At 36.8% G+C, this 16,612-nt stretch overlaps 1 protein-coding gene across 12 annotated transcripts in view; it reads right to left on the bottom strand.

Moving 5' to 3' along the window:
• Nucleotides 1–16,612, bottom strand: part of ACACA (acetyl-CoA carboxylase alpha) — a 219,896-nt gene that overhangs the window by 61,353 nt on the left and 141,931 nt on the right. For all 12 annotated transcript variants that reach the window (XM_081161538.1, XM_081161546.1, XM_081161544.1 and 9 more), the window contains 2 exons: nucleotides 5,247–5,516; nucleotides 2,403–2,500 (listed from right to left, as the gene is read on the bottom strand). In XM_081161538.1, the coding sequence (XP_081017664.1) occupies nucleotides 2,403–2,500; nucleotides 5,247–5,516 (368 nt within the window). The remainder of the gene's footprint in view (nucleotides 1–2,402; nucleotides 2,501–5,246; nucleotides 5,517–16,612) is intronic.

Here is a 16,612-nt window from a genome sequence, read left to right on the forward strand (position 1 = left end):
AACAATCCAGTGTGATAGGTAACACTATCTCCATTATTACGGACGATAATGATAACACCCAGGATTTTTGACTGCTTACTCTGTGCTCAGCACTGTGCTAAGGGCTTTACATATATTAGTCTACTTGGTCTTCACCTTATAGATGAGAAAAACAACTTGCTTTAACAAAAGCAATATACACACTCAATAGCTTTCTGAGATAACAGTAATAATGAGAAATTCATTCAGAGTAGCAAGGAAAAATGCAAAATATTTAGGAATAATCATTTAAAAATTGGTAAAGTTCCACCATACCTACACTGTGCACCAAGGCGTCCTGGGTGCCACAGTGAACTACCAGGGGCACTGAAGGATATTTTATATTTTTGAGAGAAACACTATGGTGTGATACCTGTCAAATCCCATGTGAACTACTTGCTTTAGGTAGTTCACCACTTAACATTGGACACAGCTACATTCTTTTTGACAAAGTCCTATCTTTGCAAAACTGAGTTTTCACAGTTTCTGTGAAAAAAACAAAACAAGGTCTGCACACAAAAAATCAATGCAGAACAAGAAATGAGAGTGGCTGATTCCAAGGTCTGAGATGTCATGCAGATGCAAATATCTCACTAGTAACTGTAATTACTTAAGAATAAAATTAAAAATATTTTCAATTATGTGCATTATATTTTTTAATGATTATTAAGTTGTTAGGGCATAAATACTTATGAAGTTGATTCGGTCTAACTACTTAATAAATAGAAATATCAAGCGTTTTTGTCTAAAGGTGCTATGGAAAAATTACCGAGACAGTAAAGGGTACTGTGAACCAAGAAAGACTGGTAACTTCTGGCATAAACTATATGAAAAAAACTACAAAACTTTAAAAACACACTTTGATAAATGAAAAAAACATACCATATTTCTTGTTGGGAAGAGTTAATATTAGGAAGATGTTATATCTTCCTAAATTAAGTTATAAACTCATTCAATGTGAATCAAAATCATTATGGAAAGTATTTGTGAATTTTGAAAAAATGAGCCTATACATAAAAAGACAAAAATAGCTAATAAAACTTGGGGGAAAATTAAGAATGTGATGAAATCTGCCCCAATAGAATAGTTAAAAGAGTGTGGCATTAGTCTAAGAACAGACAGAACAAAACCCAGAATACAAAGCCTAGTAAATGAGTTAAGATTACTATAAAAGAAGCATAAATTATTCAATAGATAGTATTGGAGTAATGGATTAACATCCTGGAAAGTACTTGCACATAGATTATAAGAATGTTCAACTTCACTGGTAATCAAAAATACCAGTTAAAATAATAATTGTTTTTATCCTGTTTTATTAATTGACAATAATAGATGTTGGCAAGGGTGGAGAAGAATTAAAGAAGGGAAACAAATAGTATTATAAACTGCCAGGAGTGCAGATCTTGGGAGAGCAATCATCAAAAATATCTTTAAAATGAACATATTTTCAAACCAGTAATTCCACTTTTAGAAATTAACCCAAAGGTAATAAAGATATTCCTAAAAGTTTATGTAACAGGATGTTCAGCCCAAGGATATTAACAGTAAAATTTTGGAATAGTCTGAACGTTCAAATATGATATACTCATTATGATGAAATACTATGAAACCATAAAGCATCATATTCTCAAATAACATTTTAAGAATATACAAAAATTTCCCCAAACTAGTTTTCAGTGAAAAGAACAAATTAACAAAAGTTTTCCTATTACAACCCAATTATTAGGGGAAAAAGTACATATACAGAAAAGACAGCAAGAATATAATACACACCAATAATTGTGTCTCTTGACAAAATAAACAAACAAACAAAATAGAAACAGACTCACAGACACAGAGATCAGACAGAGGAGAGGAAAACTGGGGAGCTGGGTGAAAAAGGTGAAGGGATTAAGAACTACAAACTGGTTGTCACAAAATGGTATGTAAAGTACAGCATAGGGAAAATAGTTAATAATATTGTAATAACTACGTACGATGCCAGGTGGGTTCTTAAAATACTGGGCGGTGGGGGGACCACTTTGTAAAATATATGATTGTTTCACTACTATGATATATACCTAAAATTATTACAAAATAATATTGAATGTAAACTGTAACTGGAAAAAAATTTTTTTTAATTTGTGTCTCTGGGTAGGATTGTAGCTGATTTTTATTTTTTATTCATAATTGTTTACATGTTCCGAATTTTAGAAAGTGAGTAAATATTATACTTAAGGTCTTTCGGCTAGTAAATGGTAGGTCTCAGATACACACCTAAGGCCTCAGATATGACAAGCAATCTTCACTGCTTTTCGGGGTCACGGTGGGCAGGACAGGGAGGAGAGCAGTCACATGCTCGTCCTTTAGCCCGTGGCCAGGCCGCCCAACACATGCGCACCTACCTGGACTCTCCTTCATCCTCCACATGCTCGCAGTGGACAGAGTTCAGAGCACTGACTCTCTTATAGTCCTGAGGGGTTAGGTATAAATATTTGTATCCCTGTGAAGCACAAATAGTTTTTATCTCATTATCTGCCACCGTGACATAACCAGAAAACACAGCAAAGCATGCATAAGGCAGCTTGTCCCAGAGCTGGCTTTAAAATGCTGCATCACTTCTTAGAGCTACTGTCTAAGAGAAGACCGGCAAAGAAGCTCTCCCTGAAAGACGCAAGTGCCTATTTCTCCAGCGGCTGACTGTCTGTCCTTGAAACAAGATGGCTTGTAGCTGCCATTTACTTCATTTTCACCAGGGTTAAAGGGTCATTTTCTGATCTTTAGTGATACCTCTATTAAAGAGATCAACACAAAGTTAAAGAATTCTGTGAATTACTATGTTTCACTTTCTCAAATCCACAGTATTATAAAAATATCAATGGGCATGGGATAATTGAAAGGATCACAATACTAGGATATTCAGTATTAAAACCAGAAGTCTATGCAGTGCTAATAACCAGTGACCACTCAACTCATGCCTTTTGTTTTTTAAATAAACAACTCCTAATTCCTATTTACATTTAAAAATTATACTAACATTTCATAACTGATTTATTTTATACATACAAATACATACTCACATACAAAGTAGAGTTAGTTATATGTTAAGTGTGTTTAACTTAAATGAATTAGTCACTCAGCCAAAAAAGGAAAAGTAAACAGAGAAATACATTTTAAATACTTTGAGAAATTATGCCCATCATTTACCTCAATGAATCAGAAGCTACATTTAGGCAGATACAGTGAGCATAATATGAAAGAGACATGAATCTGTCATTGCTTTTACAGGACTTATGACGAGAACACTTAGTAGCGCTAAGTGTCATTAGTATGTCAGTGAGCATGTATTTATTGAGTGCCTATTATGTGGACTGTACTGTTCTAGGCACTGGAAAAACAGGAACGAACAAAACAGATAAAAATTTCTGGTCTCATGGAACTTATCTTCTAGTGAGAGAGAACATATACAAAATAAATAAGTAAAGCATAGAATGTTAACGGGAATAATGTTTAAGAAAAAAATAAAATAGAGAATCGCCAAGTAGGGCTTCACCAAAAGTGTCATTTGAACAAAGAACTGAAGAACTGAGGAAATGAGACATGAGGATATTGGGGGGGAGGAGGAAGCATTCTAGGCAGAAGGAACCACAAGTGCAAAAGTGCTGAGGCATGAGTGTGCCCAGCAGGTTCAAGGCTAAGTATTCGTATGCTGCAGGGACAGACCCAGTAGAGAGGGGAAGGTGACGGTACCAGGAGCAGAGAGAAGTGCTGACCTACATCTTTAAGTTGGCAAGAAGAGAAAGGATCAAGTGAACAAGGAGGGACTGGCCTTAGGCAGGAGCAGGAACCGTTCTCCCAAAGTACAGGAGAGACGATGGAGAGTAAGGGCACGGGTGCAGTGTGTGGGAGCTCCTGGAAGCTGTCTTCTAACTGCTTTTGTTTTCTCAGTCAGTTGGACAACAAGATCATCAGTTAAAAGGATGGGAGGAGAGGGCGTTTGAGGTTTTAGGGGAGAGAAGATGCAAAACTGTCATTCAAAAGGTCGGTAAGCCTGAATTTAAAGGAAGACCAGAAACAGCACTTCGTATTTTTCTCTATCGATGTTCAGCTATGTAGGTTCAGGTATGGGAGTAGGTGGAGAGAGTTGGATTTAAACAGGATTGTAAAGGCACAGAGTAAGCAGAATGAAGAGAGAAGCGAAAAAGTTGAGGGTGTAGGAAAGGTAGTAACTATAATGTGATTATACTGATTAAACCTATGATTGACTTTGGAATTTAAGCTGGAAAGAAATAAAATGAGGATGTAAGGAGGGAGTGAATATCAGAAGAAGGGTAGTAGGATTAAGTTACAGGTTCTGGTGGGTTCAAAGGATTGTTGGACTTGGGGTACTGAAGAGACTGAGCTGCAAACAGGATGCAGGAGTGGCAAAGGATGCTTGAAACTGAGATTATGGGGAATGAGAGGCTGAGCTGGGGTGGAGGACAGGACCATTAGAGGGGAGGAAGTAAGAGGCTAGATTAGGGGATGGATCACCTATGTGGATATGGTAATCACAAAGAATTACAACAGGACTAGTAGTATTGCAGAGAGTAACAATATGCCAGCAACTAAAAGACGCAAAGAATGAGAGGGAGCTACTCAAGGTTGGGGAACACTATGGCAAGGAGCAGTGGTAACATGGCACAGACTGATGACATTGGATTCAAAAACAGGTTTTCAGAGAGAAGAGAGGGAAAAGGACCTGGAAGTAGCAATGAGGCACAAGGGAGATGCTCTTCCCCTCCAGGCTCAGTGATACCAAGAAAAGAGAGGAAATACTCAGCTCCTAAGAGGGCTACAGGGGAAGCAGTGTCTTTAAAGGATAGGCAGGTTTCAAGTAAAACAGAAGGCTGGAGAACAATCAGAGAAGAAGCTGAGGATATAAGGGATTTTGCTGACGACTGACCATAAGTCCTGGAAGCCACAATGGAATAGTTTAAATACATACATTTTTGGCTTAGCATGTCTTATGCTAAATGCATACCTACTATTTCACCTTGTGTGCAACCAAATTTTCAGCAATATATCTTCAGAGACAGAGGAAAACTCAGGTGAACATACTGAGAGACAATTTGTTTCCAAGATGGTTCACCATAAATAATGACTTTTGAACTTAAACCTCTGTCTCTCCCCCACCTCTCTACACATGTACACACACATATGTATAACCATATAGTGTCTTGAAGTATTATTTTTTTCTTAGTCTGTACCTTGTAAGGATCCTCAGGATCTACCCAGGCCACATGAAACATATGACGAATTTCCTCTGCCAGTCCAATTCTTGCTCCGCTGTTGGCTGCTACATAGATGCGTGGAATGCCCTCTGCCCTGGAAAGCTCAGAAGCTCTGAGAAACAGCAAATCCTCCTGGGGCCCAAAGGACCCAATTTGGTATGTGATGTCATTGCCAATAACAATGATATCTCGGCCTTCTGGATATTCAGGACTCTTAAGAGTCATTTTCCAAGCAACCATGCCAATCTGCAAAAGCATAAAAAAAACAAATAAAAACAAGTTTCTTACATGAAGATGTTTTTTGTAGGTTCCTTAAAGGTATCAGACACAGCCTTCATGTAAAAATATGCTAATGCATTGCTAAAGAGCCAAGCTCCCTGGGAAACTAGAATATTCCAGCATACTTCTTTAGATTATGTTGAGAACAGTTGATTTCCTATGTATTTCAGTTATCTCAATTTCATCTTTGGGCTTGCTCAAGGAAGATGAAAAACACAAAACAAAGTCTAAATGTATTCAGAACACCTGAGGAAGGATGCCATGGCACTGGGAATTAAATCTAGAACGCCTGAGCTTACTACCCTGTCTACTAGGACACTAGTTCATCTCTTTTGAGATTCTTTTCAAGAAACCTTCAACATATGAGAGGAGGGCAGGAGGATCACCTCTCATGTACTGTATAACTTTTGTGATTCTGCATCCTCTTACTGTCCTTTAGCATGTGATAGAAATAACATTGTTTACTGGCTTGCTTCCAAGTATCTTCCATTTCTGCAAGAACTTACTATAGCTCAACATCGCATCCTTGTGAGCATCTCTTGTCACTTTCTCCCAGAACCAGAAAACCAATGGATGCAAGGAACTATAATCTCTTGCTGCACTATGATCTATGTAAATCTCTGCTCTCTATTCAGCAGCATCTGACCAGCCACACAAATAAATGATATTGACTTAAAAGGTAGGGGTGACATGTCTCTTCCCAAACCCTCACAGCTCGCTCCTCTTTTAATCTCCATCTATATGAGAACTAGTCAATCCTACTACTTGTTTATTCGCTAGTTCCATTTCTTTTCTGTTCACTCACACTCCAGTTACAGCTGCAATTTTTCATGTCTGCCTGCCTGTTTCCCTATACCTGGATAAGTAATGTTTTCCACCCCCACCCCCAGTACTCGCCCCCAAACACAAAGCCCACCAGATGAGCCTTCCTGGTCCTGCCTAATGGAGCCCAGCCACATCTGCAGCCTTGGTCCCTCATCCCCAGGCTGCTGCATATCACCTCATTGGAGAGCCGGCCATCAAGAAGGGCCATTAACAGATGTAAATAGCAGCATCCCTGGAAAGCCACATGCATCACCCAGACTCAACCGGGCCAGTGATCATAAGCTCTGAGTACACATTCCTCAATCCAATTGCACATCCACTGTAATCAGGCTGGTTGAAGCTTCCCACATAGCTATTTGTGATTCTCAGCATTAAGAAATATATATATGAAGCACCCACAGATGAATATAAGCTATTTAATATATTATACTACTGGCAAAATACAAATCAAAATGGATATATTACACAGAAAAAATCCAATCACCTTCTGAGATCAGATATTACTCTATCTGCTCATTAAAGACAGAGAAAGGAAGGAGAAAGAGAGCATCCAAAAAAATAGCACAGAGAAACTCCAAATATCAGGATAATTTTGGTCATGGTTTTAAGAAGCTGGTTACTATAACTTAGCCTGTGTGGGGAGAAATATTTTACCCGCCTTCTCACATTGCCCGCTAACGCAACATCTCTTTGGCTTCTCAGGAAGGAAAAGCTATTTCCTCTAAATGCATTTGTAGTTAGGAAGGTCAAGTTTTACACCAAATTTTGTGATATATTAACCTTAGCCACCTAGGCCAGAAGCAGCTTAGACACGAGCCCTGAAGAATTTACTTCAGCATTTGCATGCTAATGCAAACATTGTGTCTATGTGGCACTGGGCAGGCAAATAATACTCTTATCTTTTGCTATTACCTGGGGAGTTAACTGTGTCACTTGGGCAGTCAGTTCAGCAATTGGCTAGGTCATTATGCTTGCAATATTGACTTCTAATTAGGTGTCAACACAGCAGCACCAAGAACACACTACTCTTTATCAATGTTCTTTCCAAAGTTAATTCCTCATCGACCGTCCCCTCCCCCCTAAAAATGTACCATTACCGAATGGAGAGTGCTAGCCCAGTCTTAGCATAGCAAGATTCATTATTGCAAGAGATTAAATTTCGAGTAAGCATAATGGATAAACATCTAAGAAAGCACCTACTGTTCAATTTACATTAAAATTGAGATATTATTGCTAATCAAATGACAGGCTATACAATGGTGAACATGGGCTCTGAGGTCAAACAAACCTGCATCCATATCTAGGCCCTACCACTTATTAACTGTGTGACTTGTGAAAATAACTTTATTGTGTTTCAGTGTCCCCACATACAAAATTAATAATACCTATGGGTTTGATGCACAAACTATTAGAAGCAGCAATCTTTTATATTAACATCAGCATGCAAAGTTTTGTTCCTTCCTCTCAACCTATCTAAATCTACCCATTCGGAAAAGGTTCATTCAAATTCCATCTCCTCAGTAAAGCTTCCCCTCACCTAAAGTGACCCCTTTCTTCTCCGAGCTCCTACTAATACCTTCATGCAGAGAATTTATTTCATAATTAATCATATACTGCCTAGGACCGCTTTTAGCTTGCCAGCTTGAACCATTATATCATCTCCTCCAGTGCCTAGCAGGATCCCTACACATAATATGGGAGTAATAAATATTTGCTCGTTCCATAGTCATTTCATTTTTAAAATGATACTTGGAAAACAGTCAACACCAACGGCTCAGAACATTGTCCATATCTCTAGGGATCACAGAATAACAGTCCTAAACATTAGTCAACTATTTTTTTTAAATATCAAGAATAGCTACCACTAATTGAACATCTATTACATGCTATCCTATACTAAATGTTGACAAATACTGATAGTAGTTAAAAGTTTAAACCCGGCCCGGCTGGGCATGGCTCTGCGGTTGAGCATCAACCTAGGATCCAGGCGATCAGGGTTCGATTCCCGGTCAGGGCACATGCCCGGGTTGCAGGCTCAATCAATGACTCTTTCATCATTGATGTTTCTATCTCTCTCTCTCCCTCTCATTTCCTCTCTCTGAAATCAATAAAGATATATTTTTTAAAAAATGTTTAAGCCCGGCGTGTCAGCCTGTCTTTGTTCAAATCTCAGCTTTATACTAGTTATATAACCTTGGAGCAGTCACTTAATTTTGTATAGTCTCAATTTTTCCAATTATAAAATGGGGATAACAGTCTTTCTGGAGGGATTGTTGCGAGGAACACCATACTAGATTAGTACAGAGACTGGCTTATCAAAGTCCTCAAATAATAGCTATTACTATTATTAATCCAAAAGCAGTTGTTATTATTGCCATGAGAAAACTAAGGCACAGAAAATTAACTTATAGCTATTATGAATTGTTTATTTTTAAAAATAAGGTTTGCATAACTTCATTTTCTAGAAAAATTAAGGAAGTATGTTCCAGACTAGTGCCACTGCACCTAGCTATAACACTACGGAAAGATAAATATAAATTATAAAACACACATAAATGTCATTGACACCTAAATGCAAACTATAGTTTCCTGGACTGGATCCTAGAACAGAAAAAGGACATTAGTAAAAACAAAAACTGGTCAAATCCAAAATGAAGTCTGTATTTTATTTAATAATATCATACCGATGTTAATTTCTTAATTTTTATAATTTTATTATGGTTATATGAGAATGTTAACATTAGGAGATGCTGGCTGAAGGGCATATGGGAATTCTCTGTACTATCTTTATGAGTTTTTTGCAAATAAAAATATTTTAAGACAAAAAGTTAAAATAATAAATGTCATGGTAAAAACTTTTTTGAAGGGAAGGAAGTAAATTGGCTAGTGAGGTCGTTGCTAGTGTTTTATAAAATGATGGCTATGAAAACTATAAATAGCATTTTAAAACACCCATGATGTAATGCTAAATGTGAAGAAGTGGTATAACAAAGTTGTATACATATCACAGTAACAAAATAGTGTGGTGATTAAGGGCACAGACTCAGAGCCAGATTTGGAGACTATCAATCTAATAGAATCTGATTCGGACAGAATAGAGATTCAGTCAGTTTTCTAGCCACATAGCCTTAGGTAAGTTACTAACATCTATGCACTTCACTTTCCTCATCAGTAAAATGGGGTAATAATAACCTACTCTATTAAGTGTGTGAGGATGAAATACATGGTAAACCTTAGAACAGTATCTGGCACATAGTGAGTGCATAATAAATATTATAATACTCTAACTAAAAGCATGTTAGGGAGAAAAAAACAGAAGTAAAGAATATAGCAAAATGAGATGACAGTTATTTTAGGATGGGATTGTGTGTTTTTCCCCATTTTCCAAATTTTCTTTAATATGTTTGTATTGCATTGATAACTTAAACATTTTATGGAATAAAAAAGGAACTGAGAAAGTACTACCAAGTACCTCTTAACTGGGTGACAGATAAATGGGAACTTATATTATTATTTCTAGTATACATATGAACATATCCATAATTTTAAAAAAATTTAAGGGGAAAAAAATCTCAACAGCCTAATGGATTTTCATATTTTACAAGAACTGACTCTAAATTTCAGTCATACTACAACAGATCATATTTTATAATGTTATAGAGATATAAACATGAAAATTAAAAATCACAACTCGCCTGAAAGGGAGAAGAATATCAGGAACTGTCGTAGTTTGCTGAGATCATCATTTCACTTTTTAAAAACAGAAATGCTCTACAATGATGTGGCAGAATGTAAACCTAAGTATATGTAGGTTTATACAATATTAATATCTCTACCTGAGAAGTAACTGCTTCAGTGTTTTTCTGGTCTGATGGTTAAATACATATTTATACTTTTAAAGTCAATATTTGTACACTAGACAAGAACAGTGCCTATCAGCTAAATACATATTTAGGACTGTACCACATGTATTACAAACATGCACTAAAATCGAAAGCTTCTGTTTATACAGAGCCTTTCATCTTGAAGAGGGCTAAAGAGCTTCACAAACATATGTACATAAAAAGGACGTTTGCACTGATAGGCAGGCAAGGTATCAATTCACCCACTCACTCCCCTATTTCCTCCAGCAGACCAGGGGAGGAACACATGGTGCCAACAGATGCAGGCCTGTAACAGCTGCAAAGACACGGAACACAATGATCCACGTTGCGATGCAGTCACTGAAAGAGGCCTTCAATTTGAGAACAGCAACTGCTCTCGAGTGTAGAAGCACCACAGCCAATTCCAAATTTGTGTTTTTAAATTATTCTCTACCAAACTCAACTAATCACTCGACAAAATTGAATTTGATACCGCAAATGGTTTCTGAATGCAAAATATTTCCTGTCTGATGATGAGAACTAGGTTGAAAAACGCTTCCTCCTGCCCTTGTTAAGATTTAGAGAGAGAGGGAAAAAAAAGGTCACAACATTCAGGAGAAAGGGCTCAAAATATCCTATCTAAAAATAGCTTTGTCTCAGTGGATTGGGTCATTACTTCAAAAGACTATGTCCCTCCCCCCATTTAATTAGGACACTGTAAGTTTTTCAGTCAAATAACTTTATATAGATGGGTCTATCTATATTATACACAAAATGGAGATTTGATATTGAAAATTGTGCAATCACTATAAAAACATACACCAAGTATGGCAATGTGATTAGGAATGTGACATTCACTGATTTCACCTAAGCCCAAGTTGCATTGTATATTAACGGAAAAATAATAACTAAAGGAAATTCCATCACCGAATCCCCTAGTTTTGGCTTCTCTCTCCCTCACACATTTTTATGCAGGTAAAACCTAGAAAAAAGGCCACTCCAGGAGTAAGGGCTAAGGAAGCAACAAAAGGGTAATATGTAGCCAGAAAGGGGCTTGTAAAGCTGAGAGGGTGGATGGTGCACAATGATCTTCAGACTCAGGCTTCCGGTCCTGGCAGAGTCGCCAACTTCTTCCCCTGATCGCTGCCTCGCCGAGGCACTGACTAACCAAGTGGTTCTAAGCACTACTGCCAATTACGTTTTCATTAATATGGCCATAAATTACTGGAAAAACATTTCATTTCAGATGATTTTTGATAACAGAACATTCCAATTAGCAGGTTTCTTAGGTTTAGGGTTATCAACCTAAACTAATTAACTTAAAGCAAAAAAGGGATACGGATCAGAAGGGTACTGTGAATAAGCTAAGGGTAAACAGAAATAAATATTAGTTTTCCTTATATGAGTTCTAAGGAAGGAAATACTTCCTTGGCCACAGTCTGATTCTGGAATATACACGTGCCAAGCGAGGGAGGAGGGAACGGGGAGGAGAAAGCAGAAGACAAGAGTCTTATTTAACTGTTTTTATGTGGGTAAAATGATTTGTGCCACAGTATTTCCATAAGAAGTGGGACCATTATTTTCCTGTAGAAACACATTTGGTTTGAAAAGTATCACTGGACAGGACGTGAAAATCAAACCGAATGAATTATTCACAACCTCCGATCAGAGGTGATCATTATTTCTGATGCTCCAAACAGTGATTAGAATTCTTCCCTGAGATGTCATTTTCTCACTGAGTAACACGAGCAATACAGAAAGACATTATCTATCTATCCATATATGTATTTTTTCTCCTGGGAGGACCTTGGTTTAATGTTACTATAACAGATACTAAAAACATGATAATATTAACATTTATTCTGATGGTGCCCATAAATGCCATTAGTCTGACACAAAGTGTCAACACTAATTATGACCCAAAGTTAACACCAAATTTGACATCAACGTTAATTGTACTATCAGTGTGAACAGAATGTGCAAATGCACACATACACACATGCACACATATACACACTTTCCAAAGCTGCTGTTACTACAAAATAAAACAATATTAAGCTCAATAAAGAAATCTGAAGAGAAAACTAAGGGACAAAAGAAGAAAGGATTTTGTTTTTAAGGATATAAGAAGCATCCATCAACTTTAGCTATGCTGTGGGAAGCAGAAAGGGAATATCTTTGCCACAGTTGTCTTTCTTATATCTATCTCCTCATTTTGAGTTCAACTGTAATAATAGAAAGGTTAGACTGTGGCTGAGATGTTGCAGCTTTATTTCCCATGCTAAAAGTCTAAAAGTTGAGTTTTTTTGGCAAAGGCTCCAGCAGCTACTGTTCTTCTGCTACTGCCAGAAAGATGACTATCCTGCAAGGCTCTGGAGCAGCAATACAAAGACTCCTAGAATGGTATGATGATTAACAGAGGGAAAGGGGATTGGGGGCAGCAGGAGAGGGTAAGGGAGGGATAAATGGAGACTTGACTTGGGGTGGTGAACACAATACAATATACAAGTGACGTATTATAGAATTGAACTCTGAGACCGATGTAATTTTATTAATCAATGTCACCCCAATAAATTCAATTAAAAAATTTAATTAAAAAAAAAAAGATTCCTAAAATGTTAGAGCTGAATTAGGCCTAAGCATCATTCGCATCACAAAGATAAAACTAAGACCCAGAGAGAAGGAATCTAAACTTGAGTTCCTTTACAGACACATAATAAAATGTTACCTTTCTCCCCTTTTGTATCTTATACAGAATATTAAATCTTCACTTTAATTAGATATTATCAAAAAATAATTATAACTTTAACTCATGTTAGAATCTCATGGAAAAAACATACTTGATGAAATATTAGAAAATACTGTGCAGGTGTTAAAAATGTGTATTTTTAAACCATAAGGCAATGTTATATTTGACTTAATTTGTGCTACTGAGAAAAACCATGATGAAAAAATGTTAATGCCTTTCCATATTGTATTACTTGCTGGAGAGCATGTTCCATTGCCTAGTTTGTATGATCACATAAAAGAGCTGAAAACAATTTTCGTAACAGCTGAAAAAACCTTTTTACATGCTTGGATAATTCAAAAATGGCTGAACAAACTTACCTCAACCCTTCTAAAAACTGATAAAAGGGTAAGAAAAAATAACATTTTTTAAAGCAAAAATTTTTATCCCAGAGATAACTCTTAGAAAATGTTACCAATGATTAGAAACAATAATTTTGAGCAGGGGAACTATTTCTCTATGTAATATTTATATACATGAAACCACATTAATTTTATACATATGCACACAATGCTTTAATAAACATACCGATTTTTTTTAAAAAAAAACACGCAAATGGAACACATGCATGCCAGTGGTATTTGAGAAATGGGGCATGGGAGTAATTGGGTGATATGGCAATTAACTGAGCTGGCCTACTACAGTTCCAGAAGCCTTGCCCATTAGTCATATAAACGAATGCTGAACTCTGATGCTCCACGCCACATCTCATCCTCTGGTGTAATCTGCAGCTGTCCTGATGTTCATCATTGCTTCTAGCTGGAGCTGTGTAAAGTTTCTTGACATAGGGTACAATATCACACCTTTTTTCAGTAAAATTTTAAAACTTAAGACATATAAAAAGGCTTGGCAAGTACATTTTTTTGTTTAAAGACTATCTTGAGGACGTACTTTTGAAAGGATCTGCAGAGCCCTCCACAAGTTGGCCAACAGATTCATTAGGATTTTCAAAGCCAGTCAAGTTCACTGGGCCTTGGTTTGCCACTAATGAAATGAGTCAGACTCAACTAAACCTGATGAGCAACCTCCAACACCAACAAGAGTTGTTCAGAAGAAATTCTAAGGAAAGTGTATGAATCCCAAAACAACAGTGTTAGAAATTCATTAAAAGTAATTCCATGGCAGGAAGAGGAATGCTTCAAAATTAGCCTTAATGTTTTTCTAATGAAGGACTCACTTTGGTTTTGAGGATGATTTTGGACAAAGAGAAACATTTTAGACATAGCCAAACATGCTCACTTAGAATGAAGATAATAGAAGAAAAACAGCATAATTTTAAATAAAACTATCTTACCACATATTCCATAATATATCTTTTATTATGCTTGAAAAATTCCTATCTTACTAGGCCTAAAAGGATTCAAAATTGGTTTTGTGAAGCCCTTGACAAAAAATAAGGCAAGCACAAATTATGAATGTCTATCTGTAATCAGTGGTCTGTGATACTTTCTATTGAGGATCTCAAAGCACTTACATTCTCCCATCTTCAGGAATAGATTGGTGGCAAGGACCATTAGTCTCTTTGTATAACTTGAACAATCAGTGCACAGACCATGGTCCTGTTTTTTAGATCCACTCTTATCAGGTCTATTTTAGAGCTCACCTTCAGCACACTACTATACAAATATGCCTCTTTTCCAACATATATCTAAAAGACTGACATGGATTCAATTTCCACACCCAGCATGAAAAGGTAAACTGATTTCAAAAGAATGAAATGAAAGCACAGTAAAATATATCCAAATTAGCTTCACATTCACTGAGCTATTCTGAGGTTAAATCAAGTAAAACAATACACAAAAGTCTAATGTTAAACTAGAAAAATATTTGGGTTCTGTGTACATGAGAAATGGTCAACACATTCCTTATTCAAGACCACACACTTACACACACTCTCTGCAGCCAGTTTCAAAACATAATGGGTTCCACTAGAGTCTGAATCCAGGATAACCCAAGCAATTCCTTTGAGAGTATGGAAAATGTCGACCAAGTGAATTAAGACAGAGGGTAATGGTGGTTTTTCTAAAATAAGAGGTCTTCTGGGTTAAGAAGTCCAGCCTAGAACTGTCAAAATGAATCTATTAATTAATTTCTTCCAATCTTTTAGGTTTATATAAGCTTACCAAACTTCCTTTCCCTAACCAACTCCTAATTTTTTTAATACTCAAATTTGAGATTTCAAAGGATTATAGCAACATGTAAGTAAGGACAGTGTTAAACATGGTAAGATTTGTTTAAGCTAGTCAGAAAAATGTAGAGGTATTTGTCATATCACTCTCCATATTTTTCTGTATGTTTGAAATACTTTATAATAAAATATTAAAGATACTGGACATCAGCACATTGTCAAAAATTAAATATGGGCAAGGCTGAGCAGTTCTAGAATCCCTAATCCCCAACATTTCACCCCTAAGAATATAAAGCAGAACTGAAACCAAGATACCAGTTATGATGGCAGCTAGTCTTTAATTTACACTTTTTCCCTCGATCATCCTTTTGCTAAAAAATTGTTTCCTATAAAAATGTGTACAGCCATGATGTAAAGATCAACTGATTTCCACCCCAAAGAGTTAAAAATGCAATTGCATATTGTAGGAACGCCAGGCAAAGCCTACCAATCCAACTGAAAAAAGGGGGAAGGATACTGCTGGATTTGCCTCACTAAACAGGGCAAATCAAGAGGCTTGTATGAATGCTAAGCTGCTGAGAAGGAAAAACCCTGACACCTAGTGCCCATCGGGAAAAATGAAGCCTTGGAGCCACTACAATTCTTTAAGTGTGGTAGTGTGTGCACAAGCGATCATAAAATTGCGCTCAATTTGGAATATACCTATTTCCAGAAAAATGTTATGGAAAAAATGTAATACCATGCAAAAATTTCAGTCTCTAATGACCAATCCTTTTGGGAGTACACATCCTAATTGTTATAACTGCTTCTAAACACAGCATCTTCTTCTCATCTCAGTTTTTCATTATGACAGGAGTGATGAGAGAGAATGGATGGGTTCCTGTTGTTAAAAAGGCCATGCTCTGAAGTAATAAGGAAACAGGGTCGTCATTTGTACCCTTACTAAATTACTATAAAAGGTGGATCTCTATCACATCCTCCATCATTGCTTGATTCAGAGATTTGTAATCTAGTTCACAGAGCTGTTAAAGGAAACATATTAAAAGAATGCTAATATTTCAAAACAAATAACATAGTCTCAAGAAGGTTAGTGTTTTCTTTGTCCTACCAGGCAAAGTTAAGTTGTTCTCTGTCAAATCAGTTACAGCCCTTGCCTTGATCTTAGCCTGAGCCTTTTAATAACAGGATTCTGTGCGAAAAGCAGCTGCATTGGATTGTGAACTGTTACTCAAAATGTTCCCACCTACAATTACAGCTTCCACCAAATGATCAAAACAGGTTAGCAAACTGGCAGGAAAATGAAAACAATTCCTCCAAAATCAAGATGTGGTAAGAGCAGAACTGTCGGTTGGTTGCGTTTCTTCTGTATCCAGGCCCAACAGCACACATTCATCTAGCTGTGTATTTACATACAGCGCCCATCACTGTAGCATCATGAAATCAGCTAGAAATGAAATCA

The sequence above is a fragment of the Miniopterus schreibersii genome (genome assembly GCF_964146895.1).
Source record: "Miniopterus schreibersii genome assembly, chromosome: 16".
Lineage (NCBI taxonomy): Eukaryota > Metazoa > Chordata > Mammalia > Chiroptera > Miniopteridae > Miniopterus > Miniopterus schreibersii.